The sequence below is a fragment of the Plectropomus leopardus genome, chromosome 18 (assembly GCF_026936395.1).
Source record: "Plectropomus leopardus strain MGB_pleo_1.0 chromosome 18, ASM2693639v1, whole genome shotgun sequence".
NCBI classification, from domain to species: Eukaryota; Metazoa; Chordata; class Actinopteri; order Perciformes; family Serranidae; genus Plectropomus; species Plectropomus leopardus.
This window is the reverse complement of record NC_142193.1, coordinates 17,884,797-17,909,533: the sequence shown is the minus strand read 5'-3', so window position 1 is coordinate 17,909,533 and position 24,737 is coordinate 17,884,797. Positions and strand designations below refer to the sequence as shown.

At 38.5% G+C, this 24,737-nt stretch overlaps 3 protein-coding genes across 6 annotated transcripts; all 3 read left to right on the top strand.

The window, feature by feature from the left end:
- On the top strand, window positions 1-5,356 carry syngr2a (synaptogyrin 2a). Its single transcript, XM_042505812.2, has 4 exons — window positions 1-217; window positions 2,011-2,248; window positions 2,394-2,530; window positions 3,975-5,356. Exons 1-4 carry the CDS (start codon window positions 119-121, stop codon window positions 4,176-4,178), a joined length of 678 nt encoding a protein of 225 aa, XP_042361746.2. The 5' UTR covers window positions 1-118; the 3' UTR covers window positions 4,179-5,356.
- Window positions 5,357-7,351: 1,995 nt separating this feature from the next.
- cant1a (calcium activated nucleotidase 1a) lies at window positions 7,352-18,543 on the top strand. Of its 4 annotated transcripts, none has more exons than XM_042504747.2 (4): window positions 7,352-7,510; window positions 15,908-16,579; window positions 17,322-17,525; window positions 17,607-18,543. In XM_042504747.2, exons 2-4 carry the CDS (start codon window positions 15,931-15,933, stop codon window positions 17,975-17,977), a joined length of 1,224 nt encoding a protein of 407 aa, XP_042360681.2. In that variant the 5' UTR covers window positions 7,352-7,510; window positions 15,908-15,930; the 3' UTR covers window positions 17,978-18,543. The 4 variants fall into 4 exon arrangements, with proteins under 4 accessions (XP_042360681.2, XP_087947462.1, XP_042360680.2 ...); XM_088091336.1 differs by lacking the exon at window positions 7,352-7,510 and adding an exon at window positions 10,325-10,479; XM_042504746.2 differs by lacking the exon at window positions 7,352-7,510 and adding an exon at window positions 12,608-12,759.
- Window positions 18,544-18,677: 134 nt separating this feature from the next.
- Window positions 18,678-23,503, top strand: LOC121956497 (galectin-3-binding protein A-like). The gene is given in 6 exon segments (XM_042504745.2): window positions 18,678-18,815; window positions 19,387-19,491; window positions 19,720-19,932; window positions 20,661-20,795; window positions 20,870-21,161; window positions 22,253-23,503. Coding segments are annotated over 5 exon segments (1,758 nt in total). The 5' UTR covers window positions 18,678-18,815; window positions 19,387-19,406; the 3' UTR covers window positions 23,286-23,503.
- The last annotated feature ends 1,234 nt before the right edge of the window (window positions 23,504-24,737 follow it).

The window sequence follows — 24,737 nt, the reverse complement described above, 5'->3', positions numbered from 1 at the left end:
CGGTCCTTGAAAAGTTTTCAGGAAGCTGCTCCACAAAACGAAACTGTCCCAACTCTGACAGGAAAACTTCTCCTGCTCGTCTTTAAGTCGTTTGACAGGCATATTTTGGGTTTAAAAAATGCAGAGCGGTGCTTACGGGGCTTCGTTGGCTGGCGGCGCTTTTGATTTAGCCAGTTTTGTGAAACAACCTCAAACCATTTTGCGCTGCCTGAGCTGGGTGAGTGACTCCACGGAAACGTTAGCATCAAAGTTAGCCAGCTGTCAACGACTTTATGTTAACAGATGTGAGACAACAGTGTCGACATACATCAGTCAGTAATACAACTTGTTAGCTACATGAGCTGCTAAGAGTGGACATGAAGTGGGCGTTTGGTTGAAATGTTAAATAAACGCTACATAAAGGGAAAATTAGATATATTTTCTGTAGCACTTGTTGATGCTAATGTTAGCTAGCATGATCAGTGCTGTGTCACCAAACTGACGTGAACCTGCCAGTTTTCCACCTAATGATTTGTTTGGCATATTTATTGCTTATTTTGGGTTTATAGGTGGATGAAAGTTAGTTGAAACTGACATAAGGTGTCCCTTGTTTTTCTGGAGTGTTTACAGTGTGAAAAGTGATGATGAAATTCACTTTATCAAGCGTCATCTGTTGCGAAGCGCTGCAGCTCTGTTTTCAAGTGTGCGGCGTTACAGGACAATTAGATTAAGTTGTTATGCGGAAAGCTTAACAATATAATGGCTTTATTTTTGTCATACTCTTAGTTCTTTCATGTGACAAATCAAAACAACAAGAAAACAAAAACAACCAATTTTAAACTGTTGATGTTTTGTTTTTTTTAATACTAAAAAGTGATTTTAAAAAAGCTGTGATTTGACAGGAAGATGCAAAAATTTTAATTTCATATTCATTGAGCCCTGATAGCAAAAGCTGTGTCACTGTTGTGTTGAGTCTAGATTTGTGAACAAGGAGAAGACAAGAAGTTAATGATCTCAGGAAATGAGTGGGAATATTAGGCACCAAAATTTCAAAATGATCAGTAAGATTTTAATATCAGATTGCAAAGAATTGGGTAAAAAGTGGAGCGATGAGAAGATCTGTAAAATATGCAGAACTGTGCAAATGTTTTCAGCCACCTTAAACTTTATCACTTTTGCACTGTTATAATGAGCATACATAGTTATTTCTCAGTAGTCTCTTCACTAAAATACAACCAGAAATACAGGAAATATGTATACAGTATTATAAATGTAAATGTATTTCAGAATAAAACAACTTCCAACAGGTTAAAGCAGCAAGTATTAGTGTGCCCTGCCTTTACACTTAGCATGTCTTGAACTCTCTTACTCTTTAAGCCAGACTATATGAGATTTACAATACTAATCTTCTTGTGTTAACATCAGATTAACAAAGCATGTCCAAAGCCCAATATTGATTGTTTGAGCTAGATTTTGTTGTGGTTGTCTGGTCTTGTGTGAAAAAGCCAATTTGTTCATCTATGGTGGTTTTGCACAGTACTGTAAATAAACAGTTGCAATTAACAAGTATTTTCATTATTGGAGACATCTTCAGAAGTCTTGTTTTGTCCAACCAACCTTCCAAAACCAAAAAAAATTCATTTTAAGGGTCTTTAAAGAGAGGCAAATCCTTACATTTGAGAAGCTTGAGCCACCAGAGAGTATCTGTTTTGCTACACTTAAGCTGAATCTTTGATGGAAAGTGTTGCTGATCTTGCGTGGAAACTGGATTAGGAAAAAAGGACCACTTTCAGAAGATGTCAGTCTCTTTTTGTGCTGTATTGTGTTAAGAAAGTACAGAAATGTAATTTATTTAGCTTGTCTGAACTGGCCTGACAGATGTTGTAATATGACTTTTCATGGTGAGAGCTTGCTTGTAATGTGAATCATGTGATGACAATCACGCGGCCCTTGCAGCTGCTTGACTTGAAACATGCATTTTTCACCACCTCCCCCCCTCTGGTGTTAACCCTGTGTGTCCCTCCTGTGCAGATATTCGCCATCGTGGTGTTTGCCAGCATTACAGCAGAAGGCTACATTAACCCTGCAGAGGAGAAAGACACCAAATGCATGTTCAACAGCAACGACAGCGCCTGCAGCTACGGCGTCGGCATCGGAGTCCTGGCCTTCTTGGCTTGTGTTATCTTCCTCATACTGGATGCCTACTTCCCACAGATCAGCAATGCCAAAGAGAGAAAATTTATTGTCATAGGAGATTTGGTTTTCTCAGGTGAGAGTCACTGCAGACAGCTCATACTAGAATACAGGAACTGTGCCCTGCCAAACAGGAAGCGCAGCCTGTTTGAGGTTACCACTGTTATCGTATTTCATCTCAATCTTGCTATTTGTTTCTCTGCTTTAAATATTTTTTTCAGCCGCTTGGACATTCCTGTGGTTCATCTGCTTCTGTGTCCTGACCAACCAGTGGTCCAAAACGTCTGGCAAACTTGTTGTCGCTGGTGATGCCGCCCGTGCCGTTGTGGCCTTCTCCTTCTTCTCCATCATCACCTGGGTGAGCGTTGTATCTCCTCCGTGTGTGACCAGCATCTGATTAACAACATCACATGATAACACACAACTTGAAGGGTTTGTACATGGAGCTTTAGGTGCTTGAAGTACCAGATTTTTAAAAATATAAGTACTGGAATACCTTGCAAATCAAACATTTTTGACCTTGGTCCTTGAAAAAGTACTTGAATATAAGTGAGCAGAAAACAGAATGATACATTGTTTTATGAAACATGTAAGATAAAAGTTAAAACTCGGAAGCCAAGAGCGGCTGTGCTTGCAGATATTCTCCAGTGCACGATGAGACTATGAGCTCGGAGTGGCAGTAGGTTGGTAAGCAACAGTAAATAGGTGGTTCCAGGATGTTTCACTGGTGTAGGAAACACTCACATGGGAGCAGTGTTAGGGCCTTTCCAAAAACCACCCCTTACATCCTCTCCCTACTCACTTCCGCTCTGTTTCCACGTTCATGCAGAGTGTTCACCTCATCAAGTGCTGTCCCAAACCAACTAGCACAAAGTGGAAGTAGCTTATTAAACCCTCCGACTGCGAGCCTGCACCGATATCAACTTACTGACCACATGCAACGCCGTATTGTGTGCGTGATGAAGGTGTTCCTTACAAATAAAGTTCCTGCACTTAGGAATGTAAACTGCTCAGATTAAGATTTTATGAAATTTAGTATTGTCATACAGACATTAACACCTTAAATGCTCCTTTGATCCTGCTACCCATTTATTGTATTATACTATTTCTATCAAATGCACCCTCCTGTCCTCTCTACAAAATGTTAGTCTGTTAATTTTATCATAAAATGTTACAGGAACAGACACAAAAACCAAGCAGCTTATAAACAACATGGTAAAAAACGAGATGTTTACAAAAGAAAAAGAAAAGAAATGTCACCAACGAGCCTCAGGAACAGGTTTCATTTCTAATTATGTATTTGTTATTTATTAATTTGTTCATGTATTTATTTAGTTATTTATTTATTGATTCATTTTTTATTGTAGTGGCAAAGGGATTACCAGCCCACCAAAATTCAGGTAAACAGTAGAACAGCCTGCAGATCAAATAAAAAAAGAACCTAAAATGGGAATGAGGTTTATTTTTCTGCATGATTACCAAATATTGCCACAGCTCCCTTTTCCGTGGCAGAGCCTTACACCCTGACGGAGGCTCCACTCAGCTGTGAAGGTGACTACACTCAGAGTGACTCTGCTTTTCTGCTTTCTGCTTTTATGTCATTTGCCAACCACAACATTTGCACGATTGTCTTGAAACAGATGGTTGAGGAGGAAACAATTTCATCCCTGAAAATAAATTGAGTACTTGAAAAAGTACTTGAAAGAATTTGATTGCCTTTTTCTGTACGAACAGTCAGCTGGTTAATTTTTGCCAGAGTCGTTCAAAAGTCCTACTTACTAACTCTTAACTTCTCTCAACAGGGTCTCCTGTCCTACTTTGCATACGGAAGGTATCGTCAAGGTATCAGTGACTTTGACCAGGAGTACAGAGACCCAGCCACCGACCACAGTACTCCATACCCGCCCGCTCCGTACTCCAGCAGCGGCGGCCCCGCAGGCTACCAGCAGTCGCCTTTCTCCCACAACCAGGAGCACCCGGGAGAGTACCAGCCTCCATCATATTGAAGGACTGAGATTAAGACACATGGATCCAACAGGGGAGTTTTTGTTTTAATAAAAATGTGTGCCAATGGTTTCAGTTACAACTCAGACTGTTCTCTGCACTCCCATTCACTTCCTGCAGAGCATGTTTGCATATTTGTGGGTGCACTGATGTGTTTTTAGTTCATTTCATTGTTGTGTGGCAGATGTTTGCTGTGTTTAAAGTGCCACACAGAGCAGGTGAACTCTGAAAATATGAAAATATTTTTTTTTTTGTTGTTAGAGGGAGATTATCTTAGTAAGAGAGAGAGGATGACAATTGATGTCTTTGTACCAAACAGTGATTTCAGTGCCACTTTTGTTTTGCTTATAAGTGCAAGCTGTTAATGTTAAAGCACTAATCAGCACACGGGTTAGGATTTATTTTGTTGATGGGAAATCTGCTTTGCATATTTAAAATGATTTTTTTTTATGAATATGTTACTGATTAGTACATATAAATATTTTTTTCATAACTATCAAATCCACACGCAGCAGTTCCACAACTGTAAGTTAATGATACAGTTTAGTACATATTTGTTTTTCAATCATAAAACAAACCCATGGTAACCAATAAATGGGTGCAATGAAAATGTTTCATATGAAACTACTGTAATGCCATGTTTCTGTTCCTTTGTTAATAATCAACCACTGAAAAATGGCTTTTATGCACTGAAAAGCACACTTCATTTTTGTGGCCGCACTTAATTGCCAATATCTTATCCACCATAATTATTGTTTTTACTCCATTTCTGTCACAATTACTATTTAAGGGTGTTCTGTTTTACTTTAAGGTAGCCAAACCATTGATTTGTATCAGATATCTCTAATTTCATGTGCCTGTCTTGAGTTCATCTGTAGTTTTGTAAATTTAGCAAAAGTTTCAGCCATAATTTGGTTTCAGGAATTCAGTGAGGTTTTGGTAAATTGGTTTATTTATTATCTTACTACAGACTTTTAGTCCAGGTACCTGACAATCAAACAAAAAACCTACATTACATTTTCCACTTGCTTTTCTTACACTGTCGTTTTACCTTTGAACATGTTGCAGTTTCACTGTTATGATCAATGGCTTTACAATATTTCCCCATTAAAGTGCCTTTATACAGTATTCTGTATTCTCACACAGGGTTTGCCAAATAAAAACTATTCTTCTTTTGAAACTTTGTGTCAGCCTATAATTGATATCCTCCTTTAAAGATAGACCCGGACTCTGCGCAGAGCTGTGCTCCCTTAGCAAATATTTGAGTAGCGATTGTGTCGGTGAATGTGGTGGAACTTGTTAACTGCAGAGACGGCAGTGCGACAACAGACCGACGATAACAGACACATTAAAAAAAAAGTCTTATGTGCATATTCTCAGTTAATACTGTATCTACACTTTAACCAACACTGCAAAAATTCATTCAGCGTCCATACAGGCAGTGTGCAGGATAATGGAATAATAATTAAAATGTGAATATTTGCCTGAAACTTGAATGAAATGTTGACTTTTTTCATTCAAATTAGTTTTACTAAATTAATTTAAAAAAAAACAACAACATAGTAACCATAATCTGGGAAATCAACTTGTCCTAGAACAAAATCTACCCATCAGTATTTCCATCACATCTTCATAAATGTGTCCTGATACATGAGAGATTTTCAAATATAAAAGAGAAGGGGCCGAAGGATTAAAAAAATAGTTAGCCCACAATGTTGCCTTTCAATATGTTATTTCACTCAAAGTAAAAATTGTGATAATTGTTTAAAAAAAATCCAGCATCAAGGATAAAGTAGATTTTTATTTGCAAAATATTTAATTATAATTAGCATCCTGCATTTTCTGCTATCCAATACTTACTTATCCATACTTAATTTTTCTGCAATGCAAAAAAAGTAATAATAATGATGATAAATAAAAAATATTTAAAAATAATAAGGTGCCTCCTTTGCTTTTGCATGTTTGTGTTGTGTGTTTTATCTGTCGGGTATTTTTATTTACTTAAGTTCCTGTTACGTACTGGTTATACTTAATTGAGTAACATTTTCTATGCAGGAATTTAACTTGTATTTTGGTATTAGTCATGTTATTTAAGTAAAAATTAATTCTTCTTCCAACTCTGTTTTGCCTATATTTTAAAAATGGATGCGATGAGTAGTTTCGTCTGGTATTTTGCATTGATCTGCGATATCTCTTTGTCGCCGTCTCTCAAATCACATTGAACAAGGAAGCCATAAAAACCTCTCAAATACTTGGAACATAATGAAAAAAATATAATCAATTCATACAGAGCAAGTATATATGTATATGAGTTTTATGATGCTTTTTTTTTTAAAAAAAAGAGGCCTTCATTGGACATCTATCATTTTGTATCTCCCTCGTACATTCAAACTGTTACATTGTTTTTATTCTGTCCTTTTAATTTAATTTACTGTAATACTATTTCTTTTTTCCGATTTTGTTTTTTTTTTTTTAATTATTTACATTCTTTATTTTATTTAATATTTAATGTTGTTATTTGATGTATTTTCACATGTATCTGTTAAAACGGTCACTGTTCCCATGACCATACAATGCACTGCACTGAGAAAAGTTATCAATAAATACTTACTAACAAAAAAAAAGTAGTTTCGTCTGGTATTTTGCACTGATCTACGATATCTCTTTGTCTCCATCTCTAAGATCACATTGAACAAGAAAGCCATAAAAAACTCACAAATACTTGGAAAAATAATGAAAAAATATAATCAATTCATACAGGGCAAGTATATATGTATATGAGTGTTATGATGTTTTGTTTTTTTTTAAAAAAAGAGGCCTTCATTGGACATTTATCATTTTGTATCTCCCTCGTACATTCAAACTGTTACATTGTTTTTATTCTGTCCTTTTAATTAAATTTATTGTAATTCTATTTATAATAGATTCTTTTTTCCGATTTTGTTTTTCTTTTAATTATTTACATTCTTTATTTTATTTAATATTTCATGTTGTTATTTGATGTATTTTCACATGTATATGTTAAAACGGTCACTGTTCCCATGACCACACAATGCACTGCGCTGAGAAAAGTTATCAATAAATACTTACTAACAAAAAAAAGTAGTTATCAAATTTCCCACAGCACGTGAAGGCACCGTTTGACAAACCCTCTTGCATCCACCGCGCGCAGGCAGTGCACGCTGCCGTCGTCATCAGTACATACAGGAAGTAATGAGCGGCTGTCTTGTGAACGGAGGGACGGAGGAAGAGGAGCCGAAGAAGCCAGCGTTAAAATAATGACATGTGAGCTACAGCCAGCAGCGGACTGCGAGCTGAACATCTAACATCTGCGGTGAGTCAAAAGCAACGCAGAGGAGGTTTCAGGTCGCCTCTGAACGCAGCAGTTTGTGATGGCATCCGTGTTAACCTCTGCGCTGCTGGCAGGACAGGCTCAAGAGCTAACACACACACATATACACACACACACACATACAGATGGGGTGTTTGTGTGTGGGGGGGAGGAGAGGGTGACGCTGCCTTTAAAAAATAATAATAATAATAACTAACGTTGAGTTAAAACTAAATGAAACTACTTTGCTAAAAAGTTTATTCGTTGATAAATTAAAGGCCTGCAAATAGCAAAATGTCTCACTTGAGGCCTCTGAGATGCTCCCAGAGGCCTGCAAACTAAATGATAAATACTATAATCTGCGTAAAACTTCAAATAATAACATAATAGACTGGGCTATTGTTTGCTTAACTTACTGGCTTTTATTTGGGACTGGCATTAAAATGAAACAGACACTTTATTTCTTTCAAACATAACTTGTGTTCAGCGGAGATGGGAAATACAGTCAAATTATTTATTTAACCTTTTAAAGCCCAGGCAAATTGGCTTTCCCCACCCCCCAAAAAAACATGACATGAATTTAAAAAAATGAGAAAGTAAAACAAAAAATACAAATTAGAATTTTTTTAAACTATACCCTGATAATTCTGTAAAATAATTTCAAGTATATGATTATGAATATAGTTCACTGGGCATTTTTCCTTCACTTATTTGAAAATTGAGACAGGCCTTTATTTGTCAAAATGTGTCGCCACACCGGCTTCTAAAACGGTACTGGGCGTTTAATTGGGACAAGGCTTTTATTTGAAGTTTTACAGTAAATATATCTTCTTATCACACAGCATATTTTCATTGGGGGAAAAAAAACCACATAAAATCAAGTCCTGAATGTAATTCACACCTGTTTGGGGGCGCCTTAACATGCAGAGGTTTGGGAATCTGCCTTACAGCAAAAAGTCAACTATTTATGGTCCTCAGACACACACACTGTGTTTCCTTTGAAGCCCACCTCCCCAGATGTCGTCCTTTATGAGCCGAAATACTCACAAACCACCAGCTTTACGTGTGATATACAGGCTGACGTCAGGAGAGGACTTTGTGCAGCATTACACAAGCGTCTTACTGTCAGGGAGGTACTGTAAACGGCAGCTCTTCCGTGGTGTACATGATGCCACGCCACTGTGCAAACGTAGCCTGCCATAAGTAATATGAGAACCACTTTGAGACGCTCAGAATTTGCTTTTTCACTCATTCACAGTAAGAATTAGCTGAATAATTGCTAAGTTTGTCAATAGAAATTAAGTGGCAAAAGATTTGAAAAACCATCATTTATATCAATTTCCGAGCAGAAATGCAAAAATGAATCAAACCAAAAAAACTTCTATGTGCTTAAATGTTGAGATGTTCTACCTGTCACTTTTTGATTTTGAATTGAATATATTTGGATTTTGGACTTGTAGTTGGACAAAACAAATATTTTAGTGTCATCCTTGACCTTTTATTAACCAAATGATTCATAGAATAAATGACTAATTGGTAACATGGATAGTATTTTCTGTCAGAGTATATATAATTTCAGATTGCAGTTTAGGTTTAAATATAGTGATATAAGAAACCTGCTGGGATAATTATGTGTGAAATGTCTCTTCTGGCTTGTCAACTGAATCAAAGGTGAAGTGTGTAAGAAGCTGAAATTTCTTTAAGTGTTTAGTGTTTAGAGGGTTTTTAGCGGGAGCTTGAGGTCTCTTCCTCTCCAATTCAAACAGAGCCAGAGATTAAAACTGATAAAAACACAGAATAAAGCAGTTTCACGTCACAGTGTATCTGTGATGCTGCTTGTTGGGCTCCTAACTGTGGTGGCTGCTGTGAAAACGCACATGGCCTTATCTGCAGTCAGTGTTTGGTTTGAATGATTTGGGCTAGAAACATGGCAGACTCCTTAGATGAGGACCTTTAGTAGATATAAACTGCTCTGTTTCTGCCAATACATCCCCCTAAATCCTACACATTGGGCCTTTAAATAAGTTGACCATTCAAAAACCTTTATCAAGTTGATGCAATGATTCTCTAAATCAAATACTCCTGCATCTTACCCACTAATTTGTCCTGGATTTGTCTTTGTCTAGGATCTTAAATGGACAGCGACCTCTGTATAAACTTTATGGCAAAATCTCTGACAGGTGACACTTTTTTTTTTTTAAATTTATTTTTTTTATTCTTTTTTTTTAAATTTTTTTAAAAAAATTTTAATTTTTTAAAAAAAATTTTATTTATTTTTTTTTAATAGTGTGACACTTTTCAAATGTCTCATGTTGTGTTTATCGTCATATCTCCCAGCCCTGTGTTGTATATTGTGTCATTTCATTATGCAATGAAACCTTTGAGAGCCATTATGAGATACTCAAACGTTGCACGCTGACTGATAATTAACTTCTTGAATTCCTAACTGATGTTTGGACTGAAGCCGAGAAGGTGTTAAATAAAAACAACTCCATTTAAGTTTAGGTTCCTGTAGCGTCCCTGTTGGCTGGCGCTCCGTTATCAGGCTGATCTCTGGCCTCAGTGCCATCACAGTACTCACAGTACTGACTGCATGTAAGATTTAAATTATTGTAGTGACGGCACAGGTTTGTTTTTAACTTCGACTCAGCCTGCAGGATTTGCGGCTTTCTGCCTTTGATGCACTGTAAGTTATTGTGCAGGTAAGCTCTTTGGCCCTTGGTTACTAGGGTGAACGATAACTTAATGGATTGTGTTGGTCTCCTGCAAGGTTTGCCCCTTTGGACTGGAACATAATCTTCCAAGTCGAGTTAAAGTTCACTAGCATTGTAACAACACCTAGTCATGGTTGCAACGCACATAATCCGCAAACAGAGAGAGCTCCGGACAGATTGTGGAGGTCTGCTTTGCTGAGGACAGTGAGGTAAATCTGATGACGCCAGGACAGCGCTCTGGCAGGAGGAGACGAAGGGGTAAGCCTTCAGTTATTTTGTTTCAGTGAAGGAGATTTGGGCGAAATCAGGATTTATTGAAGTGAATTAGTATCAGCCACTTGTTGGTGTACTTCAGAGGGGATAGTTCTTGCCTCAGAGTGCGGGCCCTGATGTTGCTGCCACAATGGACTGCTGTTTGGCTTGGGGCCCTCTTATGAAAGAGTCTTTCAGCTCCAGCGCTGCTTTCGGAGAAATGCAGCCATGTTTAGGCCACAGAGTGTGAGGCTCCTGAGGCCGAGTTTAGAGGTCCCTGGAATTCAGTCAGAATTAAATTGCACACATTTTCTACTCTGCAGAGCTTGGTGGTGACCCCTTAAGCGAAGACAGACGAGGTCACTTTAGTTTGTTGGGTGTCTTAAGCAAATATCAGTATGTGAATACAGTTTTTCCGTTTTGGGAGTATCATTTTTTGAGAGCTTAGATTATTTTTGGGGGCTTTTTATGCCTTGAATGTATAGGAAAGACTTGGCATGGGGTGCCTGCTCTAGCCACCGAGCCACCTGATGCCCTTTTGAGAGCTCTCTGCTTACAATGTCACATAATTGTGTTGTCACCTGTAGGTGCTAAATTTAAGTAGGGATGCGTCATAATAATGGTACATAATCAGAATTGCCTTTAAAATGAAATATGGAAACATATATTTATTTATTTTTTATTTATTTATTTTTACAAAATGAACGTGTAACAAACAGCAACCCTAAGTTGAAGTATTTTCATTATTTTGCACATAAATGAATATTTTATACACTGAAAAGCTCTGTTTCTTGTCTCCATCTGCTGGTGGACCATCACAATAAGAGTATGCATTACATGATGTGAATTCCACCTCAGAGGAGATTCGATGATCACTAAAATTAGGTGGGGGAAAAAAAGTGGATATATCAAAATCAGTTATCGGCCACATGACTTGTTATATATTGGCATGACGGATACTGGCAAAAATCCATTATCGTGCATCCTTAAATTTAGATATCTGCACGATTTTTCTTCTTGCTTGTTATCAGTTGTGTATTGTCAAACTATAATTAATCTGTTTATCTGAACTAGGGCTGCATCTTACAAATATTTTTTTTCTTAGTTAATGTTCAGATTATTTTCTTGATTAATCAGCTCATCAGATGGCCTATTAACAGAGCAGTATGTAGTATTTAGTGGCATTTAGCAGTGAGGATTACTGATTGCAACCAGCTGAAACTTCTCCCATGTGCCAAACATGAACTCCCAGTTAAAATTCCTTAAGTGTTTATTGTTGAGGAAGTTTTTCACCAGGAGCCAAATTATCCGGAGAGGTCTCTTAAATGATAAAAACACTGAACAAAGAAGTTTGAAGTGTCAAATCAGTGTTTCTCTAATAACTCAGTGTTAATCTAAAAACTATTTTATACAAAATTTTGTATAAATTGTACAAATTTATACATTTTTTTAATGATTTATTATTATTAATCAAATAATTTTTTATGTATTTTTGTAAACGTATCTTTCTAAATCCTACATAGTGGACCTTTAAATCACAGGAAAAAAAAAAAGAAAAAATGTTCCTCACATGTTTCCTAGAGCACAACTTTGCATCTTTAAATGTCCTGTTTTCTCCAGCCAACAGTTCAGAACATTTGAAAGCTCTTCAGAACATTAACATGTAAATTTGTAAACTTTTTGTTTGACTTTTTCACTCGAAAATGCTTTTAAATACTTTCATTTTCCTCTGCATTAATAATCATTGCCGCTCATCTGCTGATTAGCTTTTTATTAACAGTTTGGTCTATAAAAAGTGGGACATCCAAAAGAATCTTTTTCAGTGTCTTTATTTGTACAAAATAAAACCAAAATTTAAAGATTGTCTATTGTCACAGATATAAAAAAGAAAAAAAAGAACCACGGCATTAAGAGACGTTTGCGAGACGAATGAGTTGTTGATAATCAGAACGGTTGCTGACTGCGACGGTGGTCTGTGCTACATGAGCTGGCTGATTGTGTTGTACCTGATTTACCTGTTAGCAGTCATCACCTCTCCATTGTCACTGAACTGGCTCCTCCCAGCCTCCACGGTGATTCGGCACCAGGGTGGCCACTTGATATTCACTCAGCCTGAACCTGAGCTGCTTCCTGCTTCCCATTGTGTAATGTTTAACCTCGCGTGCACACTCATTTGTGTGAGCTCCTAACAGAATTTAAAATAGTATTTAAATTATAGGCGTATGAGTGATTTGCCTGCCATCAGGACTAAAGATTTGACTGGCAAACAGAGTCTGCTTATGGAGAGTATGTGAGTAGGATTAGATTGAGTTTTATTATCGAAATGTTCTGTTGTAGGCTGGGTCAGAGATGTGTTTGAAACCGTTTGACCTCTGATAACTAATATTATTTAAAGATTTGTTTCCATTTAATGTCTTTTCTTTACATTAGTCACACATTTTTTTCTGTCGTTGGGGGAAACTATCTCTGACATCTCTGACAAGTCACTGCGTAATTATTCCTGCGCTTTGCTCATTTAGGTGTTTTACAAGATTATAGAGCATTTAGATCAACCCCTTCCGTTTCTAATTTTTCCACAGGACAAAGCAGGTTTAACAACTATTTCCTGCCAACTGAAAATCTATAGCTTTACATTTTAGCCGTATACGTACAGCTCAACCTACCGCAGCTTGTTCTTAATAAAAAAAAATGATCCTGTATAACCTGAATAGTGACCTGTATATAAGGAGATATTGTCATGTTGAAGCAAGACTGTCACTGTTTAAAGAACAAATAACACATTCTTTCTTTTGCAAATAAAAGGTTAAATTCATTAGCAATTAAAGATAATGCTGTTCAGTTTAATACACTCAGGGGGGTTGCTGCTACAGCCTGGCTTGGTCTGGGATGATCAGTTGTTTTGGTTGCTAAATGTGAGTTAATGTTGGCTGATTTCTGATAGATATTGCTCTAAAGCTGGCATTACTGTGCTGGTTTGCAAACTTAATGACTCTTTTCTGCTGTTGCAGTTGTTATACTATTTTTGGAATTTACCATTGTCTTATATTCGGCGCCACAGTGGCTGCTGTTCTGCAAAAGACGCGTAGTCTCACTTTCAAGGGAGTGTGAGACACAAGTTAGACCGTCGTCAGCTTAAAGATACAGTTGCTAACTTTTACGAAAATCTCAAACTTTTTATCATATTTGCTGAAACTGTCACTTTATTCTGAAAGCAGTATGAGACAGACAGTCTGTGGGGGGAAAAAAATCGTCCCTCCTTCTCTCCTACGCCTTTAATGGTATTTAAGAGAATCGGACTCCTGCATATTCAGAACAACCAATCAGAGCTGAGGAGTCTCTAACGCAGCTGTTAATCATGTCAATCTCTTCATGAACTGCAGTCAGACTGTTAAACTAGGCAAGATTCTGTTACTGTGTTGCCTATTTTTCACCTCAGATGTTTTCATGAACATATTTTTGTGTGCTGTGTAGCTGTAAATTGAGAAATGTGGTGCTTGCTGCTGGTGGACAGTGCTGGATACTCTTGATGAACTGTATTCAACATGGCGGCTGGGTCACAAATGTTCTCATTTTACAGCTTAACAGTACACTAAAAAATACTATATAAAATATGCTTACCAGAGGGAACTTAAATTCACTCTGAACATTTTGCTAAGAGGCAACTTACACGAATCGCAAACAACTTACACTGATAGCTGTTAAACCAACATTTACTTCATAATGATAAGTCAAAGTAAAAAACATGTCTGTTTCCACTGTAACAGAGTAAAAAACGTGGATCAAACCTCAGGAGGAGCAGCAGAGGAGGGATCCCTCTTCTAAGATGGACTGACATTCGTGCAGTAGATGTCCTGTGTACAGAATAGACCAACATAGTAAAATTACAGTGTAGACAATCAGAATGACTTGAATTGTAACAGATAAACAATGAACAGATAGGACCTGCTCTCCAGCATGGGAACCTGGAGCGACAACAAAATAAACACACACGAGGCAAAGCTCAAGCACACTGTTCACACACACACACACACACACACACACACACACACACAGAGGGAGAGAGACAAGAACAACATGCACACAGAGGAGAGTGAGAATATTGTTAAGTTTGACAGCAGGCCTGTCCAAAGTCTGGCCCGGGGACCGGTCTCTGCCCGCAGACCAGGTTTAAACGGCCCACGGCCTCTTTTTAAAAATATACTAAAAGTAGCCCGCAACAAAATATTGATCATTTTGCATTTTTTCTTTTCACTTCACAATAACAAGACTGGCAATGCAGGTGGAACCTTTGTGTTTTCATAAATAAGCAAAGTGTTACCAAACAGCAGACTTTTCCTGCAAGGTAGAAGACACTGAAGTGGACGGTAAGGGCCGCTGCTTTAAGCAGGTTGAATATACAGTTAAGTTAAATGCACTAAAAGATGAAACCTTTGCGTTAATCTCATTTGTGTGTCATCTTTTTTTTTTTTTTTTTTTTCAAAGCGCAACTGACCCCTAGATATTTTTTTTTTACATCATTTAATCTGGCCCCCCCAAAAAGTTTGGACACCCCTGTTTACATGAAAGGTAAAGAGAGCAATTTTGATATGAATCAGGATTCATGCAGATCCTTAAAAAGTCTTAAAAGGCATTGGATTCATAAATCTAAAAATAAGAATTGACTTAAATTAATCTTTCAAAAGTCTTTAAAATGCTCAGATGTGGTAAGCAGGATTTTATGTTACTATAATAGTATAATAAATAATTGGTAACATCTATTTTTCTTAAATAATTTAATCAATTCCTTTTTTTGAACTTGCCATGATGGGAATGCAAGCAGAGGAATCTCACATGCAGATTGAGGAACAAAGTTGCCTAGAAAACTGCCCAGAAATACCAAATATTTACCACTTCTGTTGGTGAAATAAATGGATACTTTTCGGATACTGTAATATGTTAATTGTCTTCCACTGTAAGAAAAGTTGTTTTGTCAACATTTGACGTAGATAAATTAAAATTTTCACAGGACAAACAAGGCACGTCTCTGGTAAAATAAACATATGGGCAAAAATAGAATTGTCCCTCTTCAATTTTAGTTATTAGAAAATTGATTTTAAAATTAATTCCAAGTGGCATAAAGAAGTCTTAAAAAGTCTTTAATCTATCTTGCCTTAAGCTGCAGGAACCCTGATAAATATACTCAAAAGAAATGGATAATAAACACAGGATTAGAAATTCTAAAATGCATTTTCCGTTGTAAAACTGTGATATTGACTCTGGAAGAGGCTTTTTGTCAAATTATTTTGATGCTAAAATGTGAAATACATCATAAACATGACATTGATAAATCGAGTGAACACAGATGAGGTCTTATCTTTTCTTTTTAACACTCTGCTGCTCCGTTTTGTCTTGTGCAGGTGGACGTGACTGACTGTCTCGCTCTGTTTTGCTTTAGGTACCTCAAGGCCTCCGTCCTCCATGCCTGCGTCCCCAGGCTTCACTCGACTGGAGCAGAATGAGCCTATGAACACCCTGCGTATCTCTGTCGGAGGCCTCCCAATGTTGGCTTCCATGGCCAACACCACTGACCCTCGCTTCCGCCTTAAATGGAAGCCCATCGTGGCGGTGGCCGGCTCCCTGGCGCTGCTTCTGCTCTTCTTCATGCACTTGAACTCGGGCTTGCGCTCCCACTCTTACGACTCGCACAGCTGGAGAGCCAATCACGGCGAAGCCCAGCAGTCCAATTCCCATTATAACGACACCTACCCTCTCAGTCCGCCTGAGCACACGCCGCAGGGCACCCGCTACCGTATTGGGGTCATTGCCGACCTGGACACAAACTCTCGTAGTGAGAGTAAGAAGCTGACGTGGTTCAGCTACATGCGGCGGGGACACTTGTTGGTGTCCCAAAGTGGCGACAAGATAGCAGTTGAATGGGATGCGGACAGGGTGGTGCTGGAAAGCCACCTGGCGGAGAAAGGGAGGGGGATGGAACTGTCTGAGCTGGTGGTGTTCAACGGGAAGCTCTACAGCGTCGATGACCGGACGGGCGTCGTATACCACATTGACGGTGACAAGATTGTGCCCTGGGTCATCTTACCTGATGGCGACGGCAGCGTTGCCAAAGGTTAGCGTTACCCTCCTTTCATACATGCTGGAATGCGTTGCTGAAGTCGCTGAAAGCAACTACCAATGGAAACAACAATTTTCGAAACTTGAAAGAGCGCTGTGTGTCTGCAAAAACATAACTGCATAAACCAAGTCCCACTCAAAGAGAGGTTTTGTTTTGCAATCTTGCAAGATGTGGATTGTTGACAGTGGTGGAAACATTAGTAATAGTGGGAGAAAGGAGATCTGGGAAGAGTTTGTTGTGTCCGGAGTACAGAAAGCATAGCCTAGTGTCATCGAAATTGTTTTTAGTGGCTGAATATTTGGCTGATTTTGACAATAAGGAAATGTCCACAGTTTTATGTAGCAAAATGTCTGGTCATCTTACAGCACTTTAAGTTTACTACGTAATTGTATATATACCAACTATATCTATCTATCTATCTATCTATCTATCTATCTATCTATCTATCTATCTATATATATATATATATATATATATATATATATATATATATATATATATATATATATATATATATATATATACAGGAATCAAAAATATGTTTCTTTCCATGCCCATGGTGAAGAAGAAGTACAAAGATAAAATGCAGAATAAAAAATATATAGAATTCAAAGTGTATTCTGCTGATAATACTTATGTATTTTTTTTCAAATGTAGGACTCTTGTTTGTAATTGAGTTTTTTTAAGCGTTTAATCGCTACTTTTACTCAAATACTTTTTTGCTTTCTCCTTATAGGATTTAAAGCAGAGTGGCTGGCGGTTAAAGACAAGCACCTGTACGTTGGTGGTCTGGGGAAAGAGTGGACCACCACTGAAGGCGAGTTTGTAAACAACAACCCAGAGTGGGTGAAAGTCGTGGGCTTCAGAGGCGATGTACAACATGAGAACTGGGTTCCTAAGTACAAATCTCTCAAGTCTGCTGCAGGAATAGAGCCTCCAGGTGAGGGTGTAAATCAGGTCTCGCTTACGGGTGCTTCCGTTTGCTTCCCGTTATTGATCGTATTCCTCTGAATCTCCACAGGGTACCTCATCCACGAGTCAGCAGTGTGGAGCGACACCCTGCAGCGCTGGTTTTTCCTCCCACGCCGCGCCAGCAAAGAGCGCTACGAGGAGACGGCAGACGAGCGTCGCGGCACAAACCTCGCCCTCAGCTGCTCTCCAGATTTCAAGGACATCATCGTAAGTCGAGTGGGTCAGCTGAACCCCACTCACGGATTCTCCTCCTTCAAGTTTGTCCCCAATACAGATGACCAGATCATCCTGGCGCTCAAGTCAGAGGAAGACGCTGGAAAAATTGCCACGTACATCATGGCCTTCACACTCGACGGACGCATTCTTTTACCTGAAACCAAGATCGGGGACGTGAAATACGAGGGCTTGGAGTTCATCTAGACTGAGAGACTCGCTCTTGAGGCCACTGCACTGTTGTTGTTCTATTTTGTTTACAATTCAGTCACTGTTAAAGTTACTGTACTCGCTGCTTCCTCACTGACACACAACTCCAACCCGTAGCAGATCACCTTCACTACAAACAGAAGAACTAATGGCTGACACTGTAAAATATTGTCCCGTTTTGGGTTTTGAGAAAGTGCCAGTCAACTTAAGCAAAGCCAGCATGTCTGGTGGGTGTTTCATCTCTTTCCCAGGACAAATGTGGCCCTCAACAGTACTGTAGCCTTTCTTATAATGAATGTACACAATATTGATTCATCAGACTGTGATTTCTTTTTCCTGTACATTTTCATGCACACACTGTACACTCTCAAATGGTCAGAGGTTTTTTTCCCCCTTTGTTCCGTGTCAAACATCATTCAATACACACCAAACATGCTATCTACAGTGGACAAATGGCCTGTTTTTATTCTTCATAAAGCTCAATATTTGAAGGACAATTTGGTGAAAAAATGATTTATGTGATGCTTTTGGTGGGATGACTTGAGTAAAAAATTTGATTCCTATGTCCTGAGTCATGTCGTTTAAGTCAAACAAGGGCGTTTTTACAAAATCTGTTCAGCAAAGGCTAAACTTTGTCCTCGATCAAGTTGCAACTCGACAAAAAACTGTTTGTCAAAACCCTGACTTTATGCTTTTTTTTTTAAATGAAACTTAAGGAAAGCAACAGGGAATGGAGAAGCGAAACCTGTGTTTTATCTGAAAAGGGGAAAGATTTGCTCCACGTACTCAAAAGGGAGAAACACATTTTCAGCACTTCAGCACCAGAGAGGAGAAGGTAATGTGGTTTTCTAATATTTAGCATATTTTGGCTTTGAAGTTTGACCTTCAAATTTTAATGCACATATATAGTATAGTGTGTTAAAATAGAATTAATTCTGTCCTAATGCAAACAAAATACTGGCAAAAGCTGCAGCAATTTCTTTTTTCCCTTTGAAGTGATTAATGTATTGATTACTATGGAAAAAGACCGCCGCTAAGTTTCTACAGGAGCCTAGAACTGACAAACCAAACACTGGCACTTGATAGGGCCATTTGTGTTTTCGCATTGTCCACTGTAGCTAGCAGCCCCTTCATGATGAGCAGCATCTGAAAAACACAGATTTTTTTTTTTTTGTTTTATTTTATTTTTTTATGTGAAAATGCTTCATCTGCATTTTTACTGTTTTTTATTACCTTGTCTGTTTGCTTTGGAGAGGAAGAGACAGATAATTCTGCTTTTGCAATCTGCAATCCTCACTGCTAGCGACTAAAGTTCCCTAAATCTTACACACTGCTCCTTTAGAATTTGAAGTAAAGTAGACAATATATTTCTCACATTGCCTCCTATTTGTCTGTCTGTGTCAAAGACCTACACTGGTGTTTGGAAATGCTCGTGGACCGAAACATCTTCACTCTGTGGCTTCTGCTACTTCTCTGTGTCTCTGAAGGCGCAATGAAATTCAATTTATTCAGTGAGTCACGTGAAACATATCTCATTTGTGTGAAACTAATAAAATGCCATGAAGGTAATTTTATGGAAATCAATACTACTGTACTAACTTTAAACGCACTACTGTATACTGTGTAATGTGCTTTTACTAATATTCTGATCATGCACATTTAACACAGACTGAGGATTATCTGAGTGTTTGTATAACCCCTCTGCTGTCATGGTTAAAACCCTGCGCCTGTGTTTGCAGGGAAAGATAGAGATGATAACCCTGGGCCGCAGGAAGGTGACGTGAGGCTGTTTGGCGGCAGTGTTTCCGAGGGCCGTGTGGAAGTCTACCATGATGGCAAATGGGGAACGGTGTGTGACGATGGCTGGGACATGGCTGAGGCCCAGGTGGTGTGTCGTCAGCTCCGCTTTCCCGGAGCCAAATCTGTTCTCATCGGGAGGACCTATGGGAAAGGTGCCCTCTACTTCTATTAGTCCCCCACCAGAGGGCAGTGAAATTATTGTAATGAGTGAGGAGCTGTGATTTGATACTAACACCACCAAGTCAGCCATCAAAACAGCTTGTAACACCCACGAACAAAGTAACAGCCTACAAACATAATAAGCCACAAACATAATACAAATCTGCAGCTGTTAATGTAATTATCCCACTAACGTAATGAATGTCCCACAAACATAATAGCACTTGTCTACTACAAACATAATAGGGATTTGTGGGAAGGTTAAAATCTTCAGCTTTCAAAACTGTAATAACTTCCCACAAATGTAATATGAAAATGAAAAGTGATCTTTGTTGTTAACACTGTGTTTGTTTATTTGCTAGTACACTTGCCAATGGGTTCTAGTCAGCTTATTAGAAAAGATCACTATATAATAGTAATAATTATAATAATAATAATAAATATTGACAGCCTAAGATTTTCACCTTCCCACAAATGTAATAATTCCCTGCAAATATAACTGCTATTACATTTGCAGGAGATTAAGTATTACGTTTGTAGAAGGCAAGTGCTATAAGTGTGTGGGAAATGTATTGCCTTTGTGGGATTATTACATTAAAAGCTGCAGATTAGTATTACATTTGTGGGCTGTTATTACATTAATGGGTGTTGGAGGGCCGCTGTATAATGTGTCACTACCATAAATATTGACAAATGTATCCCCTTTCATTTTACATCATAGCGCCTGGACCTATTTGGCTGGATGATCTGACATGTGAAGGGACAGAGAAGCATCTGATTACATGTACTTTCAAAGGCTGGGGAGAAACTGACTGCAGCCACAAAGAGGATGTCGGCGTTATCTGTGAAACAAGCAGTACGTATCAAAACTGTCTTTATGCACTCTTCGATCTATCAAATGTCAATAAGTCTAATGATTTGTCATTCCAGGTACTAATGTGACCGTCACTGATTCTGCACACTTGCTGGATCATAGCATCAGTCTGTCTGATGAGCTCGGGCAAATCTTTGACAGTGGTAATGCCAGTGACTTCCTGATCCTGGTCCAGAGCCCTACTGGAAACAAGCAGGAGGACGGCACCGCAGAGATATTTGAGACAACAATTAGCGCTCACAAAATGATCCTCTCACAATTCCCACTCTTCAATGCTTCACAGGGGATCAGTAACATCACAATCAATATCCGCCAGTCTTGCTATGCACATTTCCCCTCCTTCATCAGGTAAACTATTTAGTTAAAGGAACAGAGTGTAAGATTTAGGGGGATTTAGTGGCATCTAGTGGTGAGAATTGCAAATTGCAACAGGTGAAACTTTTTCCAGTTAGAATTTCTGCATTGCTCATTGTTTAGGGAGGTTTTTATTGGGAGCCAAATTATCCGCAGAGGTCTCTTACTCCACAAAACAAACAGACCAGATCATTTAAAGCAGTAAAAACACCAAATAAATCAGTTTCATGTTACGAATCAGTGTTTCTCCTACACTGGCATGTTGGAGATTGGACACTAGCCCACCGCCTGCTAATGTGTGCTCACCTTATTCTCTGATACACTAAGATCCAGATGTTCAGGAGGTTTTTATTGGGAGCCGATTAATCTGCAGATCTTTCCTCATTTCCAAAATAAACAGACAAGGTGAATTAAACCAGTAAAAACACTAAATAAAGCACTTTCACGCTATAAATCTGGGTTCCCCCTAAGCTGTTTGGCATGTTGGAGATAAGCCACTAGCCCTACACCTGCTAATGTGTGCTCACCTTTTTTCTCTGATAACTCCATTACAGATATTCAGGATTTTTTTTACCTGGAGCCAAATAGTCCCCTTATGTCTCTTCCCATCCAAAACAAACAAACAAACAAACAAACCTGGTGCTTTAAGTGGGTAAAAACACTAAATAAAGTAGTTTTCTGTTAAAAATCAGTGTTTTTAAAATGACGTTCACCACAGAGGGGCTGCTAAGAACGGTAGCCGACACAAAATACACAAATGGTCCTATCTAGAACCAGTGTTTGGTTTGTCCATATACACACATGGTGGTGTTACATGGCAGACTCCATGCACAGGGACCCGCTCCTTATGTAGATATGAACGGCTCATTCTGAGGTAACAAAAACACAACTCTTCTTATTTTCAGGTGATTATACACCAAAGAAAACATACCTATTATATCATATTCCAGTTCTGCCAACATATCCCCCTAAATCATACCCAATGGACTGTTAAAATATCACCCATTTGTTTTGCGTGCATTTATAAATAGAGCAACATTGAAAACATCTTTAAAAAATTAATAAACATTCTACAATCTCAACAGATACATTTACACCCGCAAGGTGGAAGTGACCTTCTCCTCTGTGCAGTGCCTCCACTGGATGGCTTATAAGTTTGGGGTGAAGCAGCTGATGGAAGACACAGGCCGTCTCTTCTCTAAAATCATGCCAGAGGACACCTCGTTCCACACCCAGGTGTCCCTTTACGAATACGCAAAGGAGACTGGGGACTTGGTCCTCCGGGAGAACTGTCTTCAGTATCTGGCCTGGAACTACCAAAATCTGACCACATCCCCTTCTTGGACCCATCTCTCTGTTGAGCTCCTTGGATCCCTTCTGGTCCGCTCGGACCTGGTGGTGCCAGATGAATATTTTCTGCTTCAGACTTTGGAGAGCTGGATTGAGGAGGAAGGCAGCTCGACTACTTTGGAAACTCAGGTTGACCTTTTGAATCACATTCGTTTCCCTATGATCCGAGCTGAGGCACTGTATGGCCTGGAGTTCAACTCCTCTCTCTACAGCACTCATAAGAATATTTATCGTGAAAAAATCTTGAAAGCATTCCAGTTTAATGTTCTGCTCTTTAGCGACCTCATGTCCAACCCAAAATTCAACAGAGAAGATGAAGATTACCAGCCCAGGATTTACACTGCCAAGCAATGGAGCACTTATCTAACTGCAAACCAAATCAGAAATCCAGACTACGTAGTGTATCATGGTTCTTACACTCAAATCGCACTCAAGTCGCTCAACGTACCTATCCACAACAGCCTGATCTTTAAGCAGAATGAGATTCGTTGGGAGGCAAATGTCTTTACGCGCCAACATGAGTGTTCAAACAGAGGCGTAAGGTGTGCCTGACAATAAGCAAGGCTGTCTCCCCGAGACAGCATCAGCCAGTGGAGCAACATCCTCTTCCGTAACCTGCTCCTGCTTGTGTGCCAAGACAAGTACATCTGTCAGGTTCAGGACTTCAAGGATGACCTGACTTACGTGAATGGGGCCCAGGGTCTGGCCTATCCATGTCCCGATGACCAGTACACCTACTACTTTGTGGTGAGACCGGGGTACATCTGATCCAGCGGCAGGATCAGGATCAGTACTTCACATGTGATCAATTTGTCTGCTTATTCTTCAATAGCTTACAATTATGCTACAATATTATCCATGTGATTTTTTTTTTACATTAATCTTTGTTGATTAGCTAGAGATGTATCTCCTGGCTGTGCTTTAATTCATGCATGTTTTCATGATCTTTTTAAATGGCAAATTAAAAAAAGGTGATTTCTGCATCATTTTCTGTGTGTCTGCACTTTGTCCTTCAAAATAGAATCAGAAAATATGAATCTGGATTTTATTCACATATGAGACATATGAAATGACAAGTGTAATAGAAGCACAGAAGGACATTCAGTAAAGGACTTTTTTCCTCTGAGATCCACCACAGAGCACAACAGGAGGACATTCCTGCCTGTGGCCAGTAAACTTTTCGGCTCCTCCCTCAGTGTTAGACACTCTGAGTCAATAGTCTGGCCCTTGGACTTATTCCACTCCTCAGCAGCTACAACACCATCATTTATTTATTATTTCCATCTGTGGAACACTTAACTGTGCATAATTTGGCCAATAATTTAACTTTGCAATAAGTTGTGCAGTAATTCATTTTGTCCAATACTTTGTGTTATCTGATACTTATTTTATTCATATTTGTGCTGTTCTTGTATTTACACTTAACACACTTGTGGTATGATGCACATATTGGTACTTGTGAGGAGTTAGTCTAACCCCCTCGTATCTGAAGGCTTTAGGACACAGCAGACTGTGAAACATATTTTTTCATATTTTATATAGTGTTATTTTAATGTTTCTATCTAAATAAATTTATAAGCCATATATGTAAATATAATTGCACACATTGTGTTTTATATTGTAGGATAATACACATTTTCCTGTGTATTTTCTTGCTTATTTTCTATTTCTATTTTCTATTTTTATTTTTTATGCTTATATATAGTATACCAGTAACTGTAATATGCCACAGTCCCCCCAGGGATCGATGAAATATTTCTTACATTGACCTTAACCCTTTTGAGACCTGAGGAAATTGGCTTGATTTCTCTAAAAAAAAAAACACAAAGAGAAGGCAAAGAGCAACTTAACATGCCATGGCACAAAAATTAGTAAAAAAGGAAAAAAGTTATTAAAAATGACCTGAAAATTAAGAAATGAAAAAGTGAAAAAAAAAAAAGCTCAAAATGAAAAATATAAAATATCATAATTATAATTACAGTTTTCTGGACATTTTCCCTATCACTTTCTAATAATCCACCCCTCTTTTTAAGAACTATTTTTAGGTAATTTTTGTCACCTTTTACCTATTTCTTGCAATTTGTGGGATATTTCTTGCCAAGTTGGTCATCGCCTTTTCCCCATGTTTTCACACCCAATTTGCTCAGGTTTCAAAGGGTCAAATAGCTGTTGAAAGGCGCCTGAAGGCAGCACAAGAAAACTGATATCAATCCAGGTTTT

What these genes read in the sequence shown, in the direction of transcription:
- cant1a (XM_042504746.2), top strand. Translation starts at nt 12,696, where the DNA reads ATGAGTGATTTGCCTGCCATCAGGACTAAAGATTTGACTGGCAAACAG. An exon ending in ACAGAGTCTGCTTATGGAGA is followed by an intron (nt 12,760 to 15,907) that starts GTATGTGAGTAG and finishes GTTTTGCTTTAG; the next exon opens with GTACCTCAAGGCCTCCGTCC. An exon ending in TGCAGGAATAGAGCCTCCAG is followed by an intron (nt 17,526 to 17,606) that starts GTGAGGGTGTAA and finishes GAATCTCCACAG; the next exon opens with GGTACCTCATCCACGAGTCA.
- syngr2a (XM_042505812.2), top strand. Translation starts at nt 119, where the DNA reads ATGCAGAGCGGTGCTTACGGGGCTTCGTTGGCTGGCGGCGCTTTTGAT. An exon ending in TTTTGCGCTGCCTGAGCTGG is followed by an intron (nt 218 to 2,010) that starts GTGAGTGACTCC and finishes CCTCCTGTGCAG; the next exon opens with ATATTCGCCATCGTGGTGTT. An exon ending in AGGAGATTTGGTTTTCTCAG is followed by an intron (nt 2,249 to 2,393) that starts GTGAGAGTCACT and finishes TATTTTTTTCAG; the next exon opens with CCGCTTGGACATTCCTGTGG.